The 19,025-nt window shown below is 44.7% G+C and overlaps 2 protein-coding genes across 2 annotated transcripts in view; one reads left to right on the forward strand and one right to left on the reverse strand.

The window, feature by feature from the left end:
• Positions 1–15,622, reverse strand: part of LOC137522812 (nucleobindin-2-like) — a 40,082-nt gene extending 24,460 nt beyond the window's left edge. Inside the window, exons 1-2 of the mRNA XM_068242907.1 lie at positions 15,503–15,622; positions 1,532–1,640 (exon numbers count right to left, since the gene is read on the reverse strand). Of these exons, the coding sequence (XP_068099008.1) occupies positions 1,532–1,636 (105 nt within the window). The 5' untranslated portion in view covers positions 1,637–1,640; positions 15,503–15,622. The remainder of the gene's footprint in view (positions 1–1,531; positions 1,641–15,502) is intronic.
• Positions 15,623–15,731: 109 nt separating this feature from the next.
• The window catches only part of LOC137521642 (tubby protein-like), a 72,131-nt gene continuing 68,837 nt past the window's right edge, over positions 15,732–19,025 (forward strand). The window contains exon 1 of the mRNA XM_068241157.1: positions 15,732–15,753. The gene's annotated coding sequence lies outside the window, so the exon portion shown is untranslated. The remainder of the gene's footprint in view (positions 15,754–19,025) is intronic.

The raw sequence follows: 19,025 nt of genomic DNA on the forward strand, positions 1-19,025 counted from the left end.
CCAACAATTTCACTGAAATTCATTGCTAATCCAGGCTCAAATGCATCTGTCATTTTCTCAAACAATATGAAGGAGGATGGGAAACTGAGGCACAGATTTTGTGTGTAGGAAGCTCTCAGTGCATTTGATGAGGTTTTCTCATCTACTTTAGCAAAGGCCCAGTAGACATGACTAGAGATGGCCAATGAGAAGCTAATCATTCCAGCTTGCATGCAGATTTCATGCAAAATGTATGCCGCTTGGAACTGGACCAATCAGATGCATTTCCTCTCAATGTTGATTGGCCCACTCCTAAGTGGCTTTAAACCTCCATACCTCAGCCTAACATGCTGCATTTGCCATGGAAATATATAAATAATTTTGGAGATGAAAGAGAAAGCAGACCTTGAAGTGTGCTTCAAATTACGTACATTAAAGTGTACCTGAGATGGGCAGGGAGTAAAAAAAAAAAATGATACATACCTGTGGCTTCCTCCAGCCCCCTCTAGGCTGATCGCTCCCGTGCCGCCTTCTGCGGCCTCCTGAGACTTATGCAATTGTCTCCGGTAAGTTGTCCAGTCAAGGCCAGACAGCGCAGTCTGGCCATGTGCACTCCCCTATCACACTCCCGTGGCAGGAAGTACTCTGCACCTGCGCAATAGTACTGCTCAGGCACAGAATGCTCCCAGAGATGGGGGTGCGCGACAAGGCTGCACATGCGCTGTATGCTCTGGGCGACTTACCGGAGGCGATTGCAGAAGATCCAGGAGGACGCAGAGGACAGCGAGGAAGTGATCAGCCTAGAGGGGGCTGGAGGAAGCCCCAGGTATGTATAATTTTTTTTCTCCTGCACCATCTCAGGTTTCCTTTAAAATATGCACCCGCAAGTTTTGGTACAAGATAAAGCCGCTAGTAGGAGATCGGTAATGTTGCCAGAGAACAGAATACCCAAGTAGCTCATGGTAACCCAGAACCTGCTGCTTTAGGAAGGCAGATTACACTTGGTATATTGTAGATATTCTACTATTGGGTGTCGGATAACAGTAGAACATCAATTTACCTAACCTACTTCTGACACTAACCTACTCCCTACCTATGCCTAACACTAACCTACAGTGAAGCATGGTGGTGGGAGTGTCATGGTCTGGGGCTGCACGAGAGCGGCTAGCACTGGGGAGCTACAGTTCATTGAGGGAACCCTGAATGCCAACATGTACTGTAACATACTGAAGCAGAGGATGATCCCCTCCCTTCAGAAACTAGGCTGCAGGGCAGTCTTCCATCATGATAACGACCCCAGACACTCCTTCAAGACAAACACCACCTTGCTAAAGAAACTGAGGATAAAGGTGCTTGCCCGGTCAAGCGTGTCTCCGAACTATACTGAGCATCTGTGGGGCAGCCTGGAACAGAAGGTGGAGGAGTGCACGGTCTCTCACATCCACCAGCTTCATCACGGAGGAGTAGAAGAGGATCAGGACTCCTACTGCACAAATTCTACACCTGTCTGAGGTCACAGCACAGAAGAAGCACATCTATGACAAGTACTCACCGCAGGCTCTGCTGGGGGCTCAGCTTCCTTCGGAGGGGCTCGTTCTATCGGCACAGCAAAGCTTAATCCCAAGATGGGAAGGAGCAGAAGGAACGGGATCTTCATGGTACTGTAACACAAGAAAAAACACTGAGCTTATATCTTATTCTTATGAACATATTGAATACTACTGCACAATATGGGGCATTTTGATTTGAATTATATGAAAAACTCCAGGAAGAGAAACCCATCGCATTCAAACATTCCCCTAAATCAGCCAACAATTCTGAAGGAATTTTGCCCATTTACAAATTTAGTCATGTGAAATGATTGTTTTAATCAAACCACCCCATATAAACATGCTATTGGGCTCTCTGCCAAGCAGACTGTTCTGCCCTACAGAGATAGGAAGAGGGAGCTCACAATCTAATCCCTACCATAGACATAGTTTTATGTCCCAGTCATAGACTAATGCTGGGCATACACGGTAAGTTTTATATTATCAATCGAGCCGCTGATGGCTCGATTGATAATATTCAACCTGTCCAATACCCCGCCGGATCGATACTGCGCTCGATACCAGCGGGGAGAACAATGGCAAGAAACGAGCGGCTCATTAGCAGCACCCCCGGGGACGAGTGGCAATTGATCCGCGCGGACGAGCTGTGACGCGCCGGCATCGAGCCGCTGGCTCGATACCGGTGCAAAAACTGTCCGTGTATGCCCAGCATAAGGCTGCACACACTCACAACTCATGGATCAGGTCCCGATCCCCTTGGGCGACATCGCTGGGCCGGGCTACACACACATGCGTCAGCTGTGTAGTTGACAACGTGCTGTGTTTCTATGCCGGGGGGGGGGGGATTAACGGCAAGCGTCGCACACGGGCAGGGGAGCGGCACAAACAATGTAAGTGGAGCGGGGGGAAAGGCGCCGCTAACTTGGTGTCATTGTGACCAAGACCTGTAACTGAAATTCTTCCTTTTTTGAACAGTGAACTTTCTGTAACAGAGTCAGGCAGTAAATGTGTCACAGGATGTTGCTCAAGTTTTCATCAGAAAAGTTTTATCTTATCTGCATGGTAACTACTCCCCCATTTCCTGGCCTATGGCCCAGTAGTCTGCTTATCTCCTAAAGGTGCATACACACATCAGACTATAGTCTTTGGAAAACGAAAGATCACAGACCAATCTTACCACCCTTCATAGCCATAGAGCCATACTCTACACAGTCTATTCTATGGAGATGAACTCCCCATCAGATAGAAATCTTGGCAAGATGCTGCACACAATGATGCTGTACAGACACAAAAGATCAGTATCTGCAAAAGATCTGTTCCTGCCAAAAATCCATTCCTGCAAATTGCAATGATAGTCTATGAGATCTGCAGATCATCATACACACATGATTTAACTGACATTCATCTCCAGATCAGATCCACCAGGATGGATTTTCAGATCTGTAGATGATTGTCTGATCTGCAGATGAATGTCAGTTAAATCATGTGTGTATGATGATCTGCAGATCTCATAGACTATCATTGCAATTTGCAGGAATGGATTTTTGGCAGGAACAGATCTTTTGCAGATACTGATCTTTTGTGTCTGTACAGCATCTGTGTGTGCAGCATCTTGCAAAGATTTTTTTCTGATGTGGAGTTCAGCTCCATAGAATAGACTGTGTAGAGTATGGCTCTCATACTACATGAAGGGTGGTAAGATTGGTCTGTGATCTTTCATTTTCCAAAGACTATAGTCTGATGTGTGTATGAGCCTTAAATCTTAACCCTGGCTAAACACACATTTTAACTGCAAATCATACCAAAGCAAAATGCGTTTTTTAATCGCAAGGTCTTTTAAAAAAAACCATGAAAATCGTGATGACCTGTACTGGTGCGATGTGATTTTTCTATTTTCATGAAGGCTTTGCGAAATATTGCTTGCTTGGCAGTTGGAACGAAGCCATTATTTCTCACAATGTAACAAGGTTCACAGTCAGGACATTTTTGCCCTTTTTGCTAAAGTTCCTCTTTATGGTGGTATTCGGGCATTTGCCTAGCTTACCCCTATGGAAGAACCAGCTCTGCTTGTGCATTAGCAGTAGCATATACACATCTGCACGGAAGACATAGCAGCACCAGCCTAAACATTAGTGACACTAGCAGCACAGTAATCCCAAGTACACCAGCAGTTCAGATGTCTGTGTTGCATTAGGATCACTATGGAGACTGGCACAGTCACATGGATCAATCTACAATCACTGTCGTCGTGCATTTATAGAGCACTGATGTCTTCCCGCGCACTTTAGAAATTACACTGAATAATTCATCTCAATGTCCCTCAAAAGGTGCTCCCAGTTTAGGCCAGCTTGCATGGCTTTCCACTGAGCAATTCTGATGTTTCCTGCTGGCTAACTCCTGAGCAATCCCTGGCCTACTTTTATAGCAGCATTTTTTTTACCATTTCCACTTATACACCATTCATTTAATACTCTGTGCAATAAATCAATGTAATTTAAAGTAAAAACATAAAATTATCTTACACGCCACAGTGCCTGTACACTGCTGGAGGCAATCACATAAGAACCCACGTCCTCTTGCAAGAATCTAAATGAAAACATGAGTTCTTGAAGATTAACGCTCGTTTCACACTGGGGCATTGCACATTCTGTAAAAACAGGACTGCAATGCTATCAGGGCTGTGGAGTCGGAGTCGGAGCAATTTTGGGTGCCTGGAGTCGGGAAAAAAATGCACCGACTCCGACTTTAAATGAATTTGTCACTGTAATTAAAATAGAAAATATGATAAAATGTTCTATTTCTCAGATAATAGTCATTAAAAATAATGTGTATATATATATATATATATATATATATATATATATATATATATATATATATATATATATATATATATATATATATATATATATATATATATACACATATATATATATATATATATATATATATACATATATATATATATATATATACAGTATATATACAGTAATAGCTGTGTTCAGTATACAAAAATGAAATAAACCAATCAAAATTAGTTACTTGTGCTGCTTCAATAAAGCAGTCCCCATATATTTAAAGTCAGATATACATATCTGATTGTGACTGTATATATCATGTGTACACAGGAATCTCTTATATATACGAAATAACATTAATGCTGTAAGTATAAAGCCTGATGTGTAGCCGTGTCACTAAGAGATGGTCAATGAGATGGAAATAATTCTGCATTGATGCTGGTTTATGCAAATGTACGTACTCTGCTCATGAAATCAAATAATTTGATATGTTAAAATTTGGTTTGGTGACTATGAATTAAAGGGTACCTGAGTCGAATTAAAAGAAAAGCTTTATACATACCTGGGGCTTCCTCCAGCCCCCTTCAGGCCATCCAGTCCCTCGCTGTTCTCCTCCGCCACCTGGATCTTCTGCTATGAGTCCAGGTAATTCAGCCAGTCAGAGAAGTCTGGCTATGTGCCGCTTCCACAGCCAGGAGCGTTCTGCACCTGCACAAATAGTGCTGCGCAGGTGTAGTACGCTCCCGGCGGCAGAGTGTGTGCATGCGCACTACACCAGACTGGCTCAAGTACCTGGACTCATAGCAGAAGATCCAGGTGGCGGAGGAGGACAGCGAGGGACTGATTAGCCTGAAGGGGGCTGGAAGAAGCCCCAGGTATGTATAAAACTTTAATTTCATCTGTCTCAGGTTTACTTTGTTACACAGTAGTACTATACTCTACATATGCACTCCCCACAGAGCTGCAGGGAATCCACTGAGAATGTTGTGCACGTTGAACAGAGAGGTGTTGTCTGTCACCCATAAACCTGGTTCAGATTGTGCATGAAGAATGTGTAAGAGAGGAAGAATCTCCTCATTCTCCTGCAGAGTACCTGCACATCATTCTTACATGTACCCACAGTCACATTGCCTAAGGCCTGATCCATGTTCAGATTGTGCATGAATAATGTGTAATAGAGGAAGAATCTCCTTATTCCCCTGCAGAGTACCTGCACATCACTCTTACATGTACCCACAGTTACATTGCCTAGGGCCTGATAGATGTTCTTTGTTCTGGTTTGTACCTTTTACAAGTACTCTTACCAAGGACTAGTTTTAGTCTAGAGGGAATAAATATAGTAGTCTACATATCCTTCTCACTTCAGTTGTCTTGTAAAATTCCTAAGCGTTGGTAGTTAAGAGACGAATTTCACGTTACATACTGTTAGTCAACAAAATTGTAATATGCAAATTAGAGGAGTCGGAGTCGAGGAGTCGGAGTCGGTGGATTTTTGGACCGACTCCACAGCCCTGAATGCTATGGAGGGGAAAGTTTCATTGTGCGGTAGGTTGTGGTGCATTCAGTACATGAAAAGTACTCTTCACTACAACTGTAAGTGCATATTGTACGGCACCACACTGCATGCTAGGCCTGAAAGATAAATCAAATTTAAACCGAAATCACGATCACCAAGATCACAATTTTGGAATCTTCAAAGTGGCAATTATCGCAATTACGTCATTTCCACATGGGAGAAGTTTGAAGTGGCTTCAAACTTCCCCAAAGACCCGGCACGTGCGGCCCGCAGCGTTGGACAAACCTTACGCATGAGTTGAAACGCTGTCCGTCCTCTATCGCCGTCTGCCGCCTCTTGTGCTTGGCAAAACTCTGGGTTCCTGTATGTCACATGACATACAGGAAGTATTCCGCGCATTAGAGCCTGCAGGAGGCGAAGTGGATAGACAGGCATCGCTGGACTCGTGCTGGAAGCTATGTCCAGAACTGATGCCGCTTGGGGGACAGAGGAGACAGAGTGGGCACAGAGACAGCACAGGCACAGAGAGAGACGGAGGGCGCACAGAGAGAGGAACAGAGTGGGCACAGAGACACAAAGGGGGCAAGAGGAGGCATAAAGAGGCAAAGTGGGCACAAAGAGAGACAGGGGGACAGAGGGGGAACAAGCAGGCAAATAGGGGGAGCAAAGCTTGATTTGAAAGAAAACCTTGAATCGAAATTGCAATTTCAGACAGAAATCGCTCAATTCAACTTTTTTCCTAAAATCGTTCAGGCCTACTGCATGCCTCGCGTTATTCCAATGGACTCTGCCACACCCGCTGATGTAAATATACCATTACGTAATAATCACATTGCATTTACTATGCGATTATATGGTCCGACGCAACGCATGAAAGTAGCCCAAGGCTAGGCGCCCACTACAGATCGCTAATTGCCAGGGTTGTGGAGTCGGTACAAAAACCAACTTCTCGATTTAGGAAACCACCGACTCCAGGTACCCAAAAATTTCTACAACTCCTTGACTGACTCCACAGCCCTGCTAATCAGTCACACTTAAGTGTTTTTGCTAGTGTTTTGTACTGCGATTTTAGTTGCCAGCCAATCAGGGCCGGATTTACCATAGGGCACTGTAGGCACGTGCCTACAGGCGCCTGATGATAGAAAGGTGGCTCACTCTGCTCTTTTAATGCCTTCCTCTCTCCTTCCCTATACAACTTGATAATTAGGGTATTTCTGGCTACCTAACACAAATCTACACCTGCTGTAGCTACCTATGACGGGAAAGGGAAGTAGGGGAAAAGTGACAGCTGGGTCAGCCAGCACATATGCGGCGTGGTTTGGTGGGTGTTTTTTAGGTTCATGGAGGGCAAAGTCTAAGGTGGCAGGACATCTATGCCAATAGGCTCCTGTGATGCAAATCTGGGCCTGCAGCCAATGGTGGAAAGCTGGGGCACATTTTGAGGGGCTCTGGGAAGCTGGAGCACTGCAATATAGCTACACCATGAGGGAATAATAGAAAGTGGGAGGGGAAACTGGCAATTAAAGGCATGAGGCCACACCTACTTTTTAGTGTTGCAGCAGCCCTACATCTAGGCTCAGAATGCTCAGCCCTAATTATGTCAGCTTTCATATTCCTCTCAATTCTTGAGTACTTTAAACCAGTGTTCCCCAACCCTGTCCTCAAGGCCCACAAACAGTGCATGCTGAGGGGAAATCCACAGAGGTAGTTAATTAGCTCTGCTCAGTAATAACCTCACCTGTGAATGTTTGTGGTTTTCTGCAAAACATGTACTGTTGGTGGGCCTTGAGGACAGGGTTGGGGAACTCTGCTTGTGGAGCTAAACAGAGTGTGAATGTCACATATCTCCACTGGATCGGCTACAATCCTCATTCATTGTCATCATGGCAGGTTTTTACGATACAGCATTGTAAATGCAGATTGAATGTAAACAGAGGCTGATGTAGTGCAAACAAGAGTGAAAATCTTAGCTCTGGCCAGGTGTTTTTACTGCATACTGCGTGGAATATCTCGTTTGATTTCAGATGAATTTCTATAGGTAATGTTTTCCTCCGTTTTAATTCGTTCAGAAGCCCACGTGTGAGCAGCGTGGTGGTGTAGTGGATAGCACTCTTGGCTTTGCTGTGCTGGATCCCTGGTCCACGTCGCAGCCAGGGCACTATTTGCACAGAGTTTGTATGTTCTCTTAGTTTCTGCGTATGTGGGTTTCCTCCCACATCCAAAAAACATACAGATTACTTAATTGGCTTCCCCTTAAATTGGCCCTAGACTACGATGGACATATGACTATGGTAGGGATTCGATTGTGAGCTCCTCTGGTGGACAGTTAAGTGACAAGTCAATATACTTTGTACAGCGCTGCGGAAGATGTTGGCGCTATAAATAATACTAACTAATAATAAAATACTACTAATAAAATAATAATGAGTCCTAAGGTAAACAAAGGGTGATTTTAGCAGCACTTATCTACACAAAACATACAGCAGATTTGGGTGTTCTGGCCTTTTTAATCCATAAATAACGTGTTAGGTAATTTTCCAAGACCTCAGCGCATTAACTTCACGCCATCCGCCAAGTACAAGCGGAACAATGTGATCTGCGCTGCACAAGAATGAGCAGGGTGTGATAATTACATAATAAAGAGCTGGGCTGTCAGCCTACAGACATCTGCTAGTTCTGCCTGGAAAGCACTGCTTGATGTGACTGGGCTGGATTTTGGCACCGTACAACCAAATAGTTTCTTCCTTTTCTCAAGGCTGGTCTGGAACGCAGATCTAGGGCTGATGCTGACGTGTCACATGTCAGCTGATAACAGTAGTGTGACAATGTTACTATATAGGAGAGCACAGCAGCCTCCCAGAGAGCATCACTACTGAAAGGTATGTAGAGAAGGATGGAGCTTTTATGATACTCTGATGCGTACTACAGAGCTACTACATCAGTCTTTCTCAACCAGGGTTCCTTGAGGACTCTGCAGGGGTTCCTTGGCATTTTCCCCCATCGTGGGGTAAGTATGATACAGCACATTAAAATAGTGGGTACTGTAAATATAAAGAAAAAAAAACAAACACACTAAATTGGGGGTCAAAATAATGAGCATATATCAATAAAAAGCACCAGAATAAGGAGACAGTATAATTAGGGACACTGTAATAGGTGGTAATGAAACAGCCACACCTACTTTTAAAGACCATGCCTCCTGCAAAATAAATGCAGAGGTTCCTCGAGATCTAAATATTATTTGCAGGGTTCCTCCAGGTTACCGAGGTTAGAAAGGCTGTACTAGATGGCCAGAAGGAGACTCCCATGCAATGTTTAGAGTTTACTGTACCCTATAAGCAGCATGCTTGGAGAATGCCATTTTGCCCGTTGCAAAGGAAAGCGCAAAAAGATCTATCAGGACTACAGCGATCCACCACTACAGGATTGCATCAGTGTTATAATACGCCTAGCCAACTTACAACATAGCATTAAAGAACAACTGGGGGGACAGAGGAGGAGGGGGGCTGGGGGGGGTTTGCCGTGCATGCTTAGTCAAGACTACCAGGAGTCTGACTATAAAGTCCAACACAGAGCTTACAAATGAAAAGTGCATCCGGCATGTACCCAGAGCATGGAGAGCAGGAGCTGTAGCTTTCAACAGTAAGCATTTTGAAAAGGCCATTTGGGTGAGTATAACTAACAATCACCTTCATTAACTCTGCTATGACCCAAAAAAAAAAAATTAAAAAAAAAATAGTAAAATGTAATATACAAGTAAAACACATACAAGTAAGAAGTACATTTCTTCCAGAGTTAAATGAGCCATAAATTACTTTTCTCCTATGTTGCTGCCTCTTACAATAGGTAGTAAACATCTGACAGGTTTAAAACTAGCCCATCTCCTCATGGGTCCTCTAAATACAGCATACATAATCCATTAACTGTAACTGGGCGTGTGCTTATGTATACTTGTCAAAACAACATTCACAATTCTGGCAGATTTCCTGCCTGCTCCTGTCACATTAGAGCAATCTGTCATATCTAAGTAGCGTGACGTGCACAACTGATTATTAGGGCTAGTTTAAACCGAATACACTATGCTAGCATATCCATTGCTGAACAGATTGCGCGCCTTTGTCAGTAGAATGGCGATCCATCCGCTGTCCACCAAAAAGCATGCACCAGCGCATTGCTACCGATAGGCTGCCATTAAACCAAACATCTGGGTTCCAACAGGTGTGCTGACACAATGCATTTGGTGCAAACTAACCCTTACTGTAATGTCCGATTACTTGATGACCGGTAAAACACTTCAGATTGCTGACCAGAAGCAGCCACTTTCAATTACTGGACAATTTGATTAATTTGATGGCATTGTACATTGATTGGAGGTGAATGAGCTTGTGTGCAATGCCTGGTACACACGATGCAATTTTATATCTGATTGACTGTCAAATTGATTATTTCTGAGGGGTCTGATCTGACTTCCGATTGTTTTTCTGATCGATCAGATCGATCGGAAAAAACTAGTGGAAATCAGATCGGACCTGTCAGAAATAACTGATTTGACCGTTATTCTGACGGTAAATTGCAATGTGTGTACCAGACATAAGAGGCCTTACATTTGGGTATTAGCTGGAGTCCTAATGTCCCCCATATCTTCTGCTACCGCATGCCTCTACTGCCCATAAATGAGGCTATGGTAAACATTCCAAAAGTGTACATCACCACTACACCACCATCAAAAGCCACAGTAGCTTCTGTACCCAGCCTGCTTGCATTTTATAGGCCTAGAAGAGTAAGTGGAACATTGTGAAACAAACTACACAGTGAAGGCAGAATGACTGTTTACATGAGCCCAACATATTTTTTATTTTTATAAAATTAATTCTGTGATCACTGTGATTTGTTCACACTGATCCCAGTTGCCAGAAGCCAATGAAATCATACACTGGTTGATTGCCACCAGATCAACCAACAGATAGATCCCTCTCTGATCTAATCTGATCACAGAGGGATCTACTGACTGCCCATACACTGCACACAGATTTGAATTGATTTCAGCATGAAATAGATTAAAAACCTGTGGAGCCGCCACTGCCGCCTGCCTCGCCGCCCCAGGTCACTCCTGCTCCCTGGCCAGCAGAAATTACATCACCTGTCCAGCCGGCACGAGTCCCCGGGATCTGTGTTGTCTCACTTCTTCGGCGTCCTACATGTCCTCTTCACTTCTTGTCTCTTCCTGTGGCAAGCGGAGGTTCAAACAGTAGAGAGCACTCTACTGTTTGAACTGGGTTTGTCACAGGACGCAACAGGAAGTGAAGAGAACATGGAGAAGAAGGCCAGCCGAAAGAAGTGTGACTGAACACATCCCAGGGCCTCGCACCAGCCGGACAGGTGATATTATTGCTGCCGCTATGCTGCGTCGGTCGTTGCCAAGTCCAACGATGTGCTCCTGACCTGCCGGCGATCGAGCAAAATTTTCCATCGGGACCGATCGACTAAATCAATCGATGTCGGATGGCAACCTGTCGGATGGTCAGCGTTTGGGTTATCGATTTCACAGCAGATTCGATCACAGTGATCAAATCTGCTGTATGTTGGCGGAAATTCGAGCCAGTGTTTTTGTGATAGGTTAGACAAAGAACAATGGATCTAATTAAAGTTCATTAAAGGCGACACCTCTTCAGTGTTTATAGTTGACTACTCCTTGATTGTGAGAAGCTGTTGCACCTAAGGCAATTAGATTGGATCTTTGATAAGATCTGATCTAATAGGGCACAATGAAAAGATGGTAAATTACTAATGTCAGCCATGCATTGATCAGTTACTGCATCTGGTATATGTATACACACCATCAGAAATCTGTAGACAGACAATTGGTGTATGGCTAATGTTAATGGATACAATGTTTTTCATTTATTTTTGGTAATAAGCCTAGTGCACAAAACTAAGTGCCAGATTCTCAGAGACAAAAAGGAGCGGACAAATGCCAGAAAGCATATGATTAGAATATGTTCCTATTCATTCTTTCCACTGTGGATTTGTCCTGCAAACAGGGAATGCTGAGAGTGGGAGGGATGTGTCAGAAACACAACATACATGGAAAAAGCTCATATTCTTAGATACAAACATAGCAAAACAAGATAAATGTTACAATGTATACGGAACGTAAAGTAGTAACAACAAAATGCAAATAGTTACAGATTACACTGTTCTGTGTTCAAGATGTCAGATGATCATAACAGCACCTGGACTTTTTCCAATCTAACTGGAAGACATGACAAAAGGTGCCCACTAATGATACAATCTTGATTGTACAATCTTATCACTTCTATGTAATATGAGGGACTACCTAAAAGTATCCAATCAAAATATATTCACTCAAAGTGCGCTTCTACTACATAGATTTAGTAGAATTGTACAATCAAGATTGTTTCATGGATTGGTATATTTTAAACACAGAAAAAACAAAACATTCACACACATCCATTTAAAACATATCTTCTGGCTCCATTCTGAAAAAAAAAAGAGCCACACCAAACAGAAAACGGACATGTTGCTATTGTGACAGGTCCGATGAAAGTATGCAACAGATATGTCTGAAGAGGTGTTCCCGGAGAGGGTGATAGCATATGTCACCGTCCATGACACTGTACAAGCTATGGGGTAATCGAGGCTAAGCCACCCACTGACATGGCTTTCCCCATCATACCTAATTAGGAAATAAGGAGTTGGTGAGGATGGATCAATGCTATCTTTCCCCACGATAGGCTGATGTGTCTTTCCTTACCACCTCCAAAGAATGAAACGGGATCTCCACAAACTATCGCTGGAATATACAATGAATAGAAACAACATTTGTAATGTGTACCAAAAAAAAAAAAAAAAAAAAAAAAAGCTTTTTTTTGTGCAAGGACAATGGGATCATCTTGAAATCAATAAGCCTTGTGATACCCACAACAAGGGGTGTAACTAGATGTTGCTGGCCCCCCTGTCCCTCATCCTCCAGTGGCTTCCCATGTTCTCAAGACCACCACTGCTGCCTGGGACTGTAAAGGCCACATACACACATGAGACTATAGTCTTTAGAAAATGAAAGATCACAGACCAATCTTACCACCCTTCATGTAGTATGAGAGCCATACTCTACACAGTCTTTTCTATGGAGCTGAACTCCACATCAGAAAAAAATCTTTGCAAGATGCTGCACACAAAGATGCTGTACAGACACAAAAGATCAGTATCTACAAAAGATCTGTTCCTGCCAAAAATCCATTCCTAGTGTCCAATCGGACCTGACCTATAATGTACTAAAAAGTGACAAGAATCCAGTCACTCTCAACCACCTGTCGTAGTTGCACGACTATAGGTGAATGAGTAATGTTTGAAAGTAACAGGTACTACTGACATATGAGAGGTCAGATAACAATAGGCTGGGTATGGTCAATGGTAGGACACCACACTCCAGAATCTGTCAATCAGTGGTCAGTATGTAGGTGTGATCCGTCTTTGGGAGGTCTTTGCTGATCCCCCCTGCTACCTGGTTCGCACTGGCAGGTGTGCGAAATCCGGTGCAGGGTGTAGCTATTCCCATTCAGTTGGGGCACACAATAAAGCTTAGGTTGGCAAGGTGCATACAGGCAATATATAATGCTGTAAGGATCCACGGTCGTGTTCGTGGTCCGCAGCAGTGTAAGCCTACACAGTAGTAATACCAACACCCTTCACAGAAGGTAATAGATTGCTGGGGAAAGACAAGGAGTGCTAAACTTATATACAGTGATCGTGCAATTGCACTCCTTGTCTTTCCCCAGCAATCTATTACCTTCCTTACAGTATTATATATATATATTTTGTGAGTGGAGAGGGTGGCTTGGGTTCACTCCACTTGGCAACCCCACACGATCCCAGTATTAGGTACATTCCCATCCCCCTTCAGATAGGGCAGAGCATCATACTTTATCTGGTTCCAATGTCATCACACCTCACTTTGGTACAAGTCTGCCCTGTAAAGCCCATCCCTTTGCAGCGCCTGTCGGTGCTAGTCTACTTTAGGGGACCCACACTATTTGGCTAATCGCAACACTTTCTGCTGTAAGAGGGTACTGTGATTGGAGAACTGTTCCCAATAAGGTTTCCTGCTGGGTCCCCTAAAGTAGAGTAGCACTCCCGTCTCTGCACGTCATGTGACATGCATCAGGAGCCCCAAAGGTAAACATGTGAAGTATGATGCTCTGCTGCCCTGCAAGTCACCACAGGAGATCACTATTGGTAGGTACTAACCAGTCCATACTGGTAGCTAGTGAATTAGCTAGCGCTGCCTGTGGCAGAGGGGAGGGGGGGGTTTAACTTACCTATGCCGCCTCCACCTATAGCCGATGCGTTCCACTCGTGGTCCATGTAACGTTGCTACTTCCTTCTTCCGGTTTTGAAGGAGGAACTAGTAAAGTTACGATAAACACAACGACTATAGGCGGCAACATAGGTAAGTTAACCTGTCCCCTACCCCCCGCGTCTACCACAGGTAACGCTAGCTAATTGAAATTTTGATTACACGTAACTCCCATCACCACTGGTGGTAACACCCCCACAATGGAGCAGTCCTTTTCAGCGCAGGAAGATTTGGGCGCAGCCAGCACCACCATGGACTATAAAGGGAATTACTTCTATAGCACGCTCAGTGAGTAAAGTCGGCTCTGTCACAAGACGGAGCCGAAGTTGCTTAAAAAAAAACACAATAATTTGGCTTCCAGCAATCGCTGGAAGACGAATTTTATAATTTCCCCACTATCAGGGGTGTAGCAATAGGGGTTGCAGAGGTAGCAACCGCATCGGGGCCCTTGGGTCAGAGGGGCCCTCCCTCAATCACAATATTAGCTCTCTATTGGCCCTGTGTTGGTAATAATCACTTCTATAGATGCTTTAAATAGTAATAATCACTAACAAACTGTTCCCCATCCCTTTCTTGCACCTCTAACACTGTTGTTGTCCTCGTCAGGTTTTGGTGCGCCGTATCAATTGTTATGTATAGAGTGCTTGGGGGGCCCCATGTAAAACTTGCACCGGGGCCCATAGCGCCTTAGCTACGCCACTGTCCATGGCAGCCTGGAGGGGGAATAGTAATTAATACGGCCCAGACTTGTGCAGAAGCAGGAGCAGCCGTATACCGGCTGTATCCTGCGCCCAAGTCTACCGAGACGGATTTCATATGTATGCCCCCACAAGACCTGCTGTTATGCAGTCTGTGCCAGTCATCCAGTGATCACAACTTGGCTCTTATCAATATCACTCAAATCCTTATTCTTGCCCATTTTCCTGCTTCCAACAACACCTTCAAGGATTCATATTCACATGCTGCCTGACATCCCAGTCTTTGGCAGGTGTCATTTAACTGAGATAATCAGTGCTCTTCCTTTCACCTGTCATTGGCTGTAATGTTGGGGATGATCTATACAAATCATACCCTCTATAGATCCCCATTGTTACTGTGCCAGCAGCTGTGCAGGCATTACACCAGCTCCCCCTCTCACTGACCAGCTCCCCCTCTCACTGACATCCTAGCCCTGTGATGACGTGCTATGTGATGGAAGCTGTCCCCAGAACACACTGCCATCCCTGGATCTCCATGCTGATGAGGATAGTCACTATCACAGGGGTTCTGGAGCTGCACATACCTGACCGGCTCCGGGCTGCCCGCAGTTCTAATGGCAGGTGAAGCACAGACGCCGCCTGGATGGCAGAGCTCTCTACAGGCTCCACGACACCCTTCCGGCCAATGACGTAGCAGGCAGTGTTCTCTGTTCTGTACAGCCCTACTGTTGCCTGACGTACGGGCATGCGCAGTGTCAGCTTGAGTGAAGCTTCCTCAGATGATGCAGACAGTTCTGGGCATGCGCGTAGAAGGGAGAAGAGATTCTAGTCTACAGTAACCGAGGATTCTTATCGTTCTTTATCACTCTGCGATTACAGCTCCATTCCAGTTCTGTCAGTTTTGCATCAGTTTTCTATCCGTTTTACCTGAATGGAACTATACACTTTTCATGTGTGAACCTACTAGTGGTATAAAAACTCATACAAAACTGATGCAAACTGTCAAAAACGGACAGGACTGGAGCGGAACTGTACATTATGTGGGGGCGTGCCGCGGCAAAAAAAAAATGGGCGTGGGGGATCGTGCCGCGACGAAAAATGGGCATGGCCATGACATTGTATGGGCGGAGCGTAACCGTAACCCCAAAGCAGCAAATATAGCCAACTATGACCATTAAATAATAAATGCAGCAACAGTTACCCCAGACACCAGAAAATAAACGCAATGTGGGCAACATTTCAGCAGAAAATAAACGCAATTTGGCCAACATTTCAGCAAAAAACAAACGTAATGGTTCAACATTTCAGCAGAAAACAAATGCAATTTGGGCGACATTTCAGCAGAAAACAAACGCAATTTGGGCAACATTTCAGCAGAAAACAAACGCAATTTGGGCGACATTTCAGCAGAAAACAAACGCAATGTGGGCAACATTTCAGCAGAAAACAAACGCAATTTGGGCGACATTTCAGCAGAAAACAAACGCAATTTGGGCGACATTTCACCAGAAAACAAACGCAATTTGGGCAACATTTCAGAAAACAAACGCTATTTGGGTAACATTTCAGCAGAAAACAAACGCAATTTGGGCGACATTTCAGCAGAAAACAAACGCTGTTTGGGCCACATTTAACCAGAAAACAAACGCAATTTGGGTGACATTTCAGCAGAAAACAAACGCTATTTGGGCCACATTTCTCCAGAAAACAAACGCAATTTGGGCGACATTTCAGCAGAAAACAAACGCTATTTGGGCCACATTTCTCCAGAAAACAAACTCTATTTGGGCAATATTTCACCAGAAAACAAACGCTACTTGGGCCACATTTAACCAGAAAACAAACGCTATTTGGGCAACATTTCACCAGAAAACAAACGCAATTTGGGCGACATTTCAGCAGAAAACAAATGCTATTTGGGCCACATTTCACCAGAAAACAAAGCTATTTGGGCAACATTTCACCAGAAAACAAACCCTGCTTGGGCAATAAAAATAACACAGTGGGCAACATTTCACCTGCAAAACAAAAAAAAGGAATTTACTCACCTGCAGAAGTCTTCTGTCCCGGCCGGCCTCTGGCGCACATCTCCCCCGGACGATCTTCATCTTGCAGTCTCCCGCGCTGAATTGAATAGCAGGGCTACGGGAAGATGGCGACCGAAGCCCTGTACTGGAGACACAAATAGTCTCCAGTACAGGGCTTCGGACGCCATCTTCCCGTAGCCCTGCTCTGCCTGCGGCTGCCGGAACCCGGAAGACTATGCAGGCTCAGGCTGGAGCGGGGTTGCGGGCTGTGAACTGGCACGGCGTCTATTAGACGCCGCTGCCAGTTCATCCAATAGTACGGTGGCCAGAGTCCCGAGGACGGGACGTCCCGCGGCTAAAAGCGGGACGTTTCCCGGGACCTCATGCAGCCTGGGATAGGGGACCCCGAATCCGGGACCTGTCCCGCAGGGCCGGTTCATGTAACAATTGGGCCCTAGGGCAAAATTAGCCTGGAGGCCCCCCAACAGACACCCCCGACTAAAAAGCGTCATTAGAGGCCCTTTGTTGCAGCTAAATTTCCCTCCTGGGCCCCTGCGCTGGATGCTGACCCTCCCCCAATCACCTCCCAACTCTGCAGAGTCCCTGGGGAGCAACAGTTAAGATGAGGGAGGGACACTTTGGGGGCCCCTACAGGCTCTGGGGCCCTGGGCAATTGCCCATTTTTTCCTGGAATAAAAGTCCGCAAACGTGCTTCTCTTGGCGTGATCGGGGAGAGAGCGGAGGCCCAGCAGGAACTCAGGTCACGTGACAACAGCTCACGTGACGCGTTTCACCCGCAGCTTGGGTTTCAAGAGAAGCACGTTTGCGGACTTTTATTCCAATATAGATGCCGGCAATGAACAGGGCGCGCAGGGAACCCGGCTACCGGCTGATATAGCACCGGCAGTACCCGCCCAAGGCTACAGAGCAACTACGTGGAGGTCAAACGCAATTCTACCAACTTGGTCACGTGAGTCCTGGATGAGATACTGGTTACTGGCTGATTGGGTATGCGGAGGGCGAATTGCCCCGCATGTAATGAGGAGCGTGAACTGTGGACATAGAGGCCTATGAATATAATCTAAAACGCTAGGACTCCTTGGTCACCTGACATATACTGGATATAGGAAGCTATACATTAAGGGCCCGAAGATTAAATACCGGTAATAGATTCAAAAGGAGTGCACTCCTTAGATAGCCCTATGCTTTATATCTCGGTACAGCTATTGTTTTTAAAGGGGGAAATTGGGACCATTGCATCTGTGTAATTATTTAATAAATGCTTTTTGATATTTTGATATTAGGGCTCCCCATGGAATTATTTTGATGTGCGTATATTATTAATGGGTGAGACCTTATGAAATACAAGTAGGTTGATATCCCACTTACTGTTTTTCATACGAAATCAGTTGCTGTCAGTTACAATTGAATGGACAACTGATTAGCAAGGTAATGTCCATGTTTTTATATGGCTCAAGGCTACATTAGATGCGTTTTAATGGAAGCTTTTTCACAATGCACGGCTACGGAACAATTGATCGGTTGAAATGCATACATTTTTCAGTGTGAAAGAGGCCTTAGGGCTCATTCACACTTATGTGCAGTGCTGTCTGTCATGAGGCCCTGCACATAGTGTCCGCAACAAAGGTAACATGAAAGTCTATAGACTTTCATGTTACCATTCACACTACAGTGTGCGTTCTCATGCGCTGCATTATAACGAATATCCTAGCACATGACGCATTCATCTACATGCATTTTTTTCATGAGGGTCTCAGTGACTCTAAATTTTCAATGAATGGATAAGATTAGTATTTTTAACAGGATCCTGAACCCCTGATATTTGAGTCCTGTATGTTTGCAACAGTGAGTTGTAGAGAGTGACCCCTAATTTTGGCCCAGTGTAAAATTATAGACCAACGACTACTTCCCGCTCGCAGCAATTTGGTTACAACCTCTAGAAATAGGAGACCCATCGGGAAACACTATCCACGCCACAAGCCAAATAGGTTTAGTAAAGTAGCGCGAGTGGAGGCAGTAGCTGAAGCAAGTGCCTTGCCTGAAGCCTAGAAAGGTCCTG

This window comes from Hyperolius riggenbachi, chromosome 6 (assembly GCF_040937935.1).
Source record: "Hyperolius riggenbachi isolate aHypRig1 chromosome 6, aHypRig1.pri, whole genome shotgun sequence".
NCBI classification, from domain to species: Eukaryota; Metazoa; Chordata; class Amphibia; order Anura; family Hyperoliidae; genus Hyperolius; species Hyperolius riggenbachi.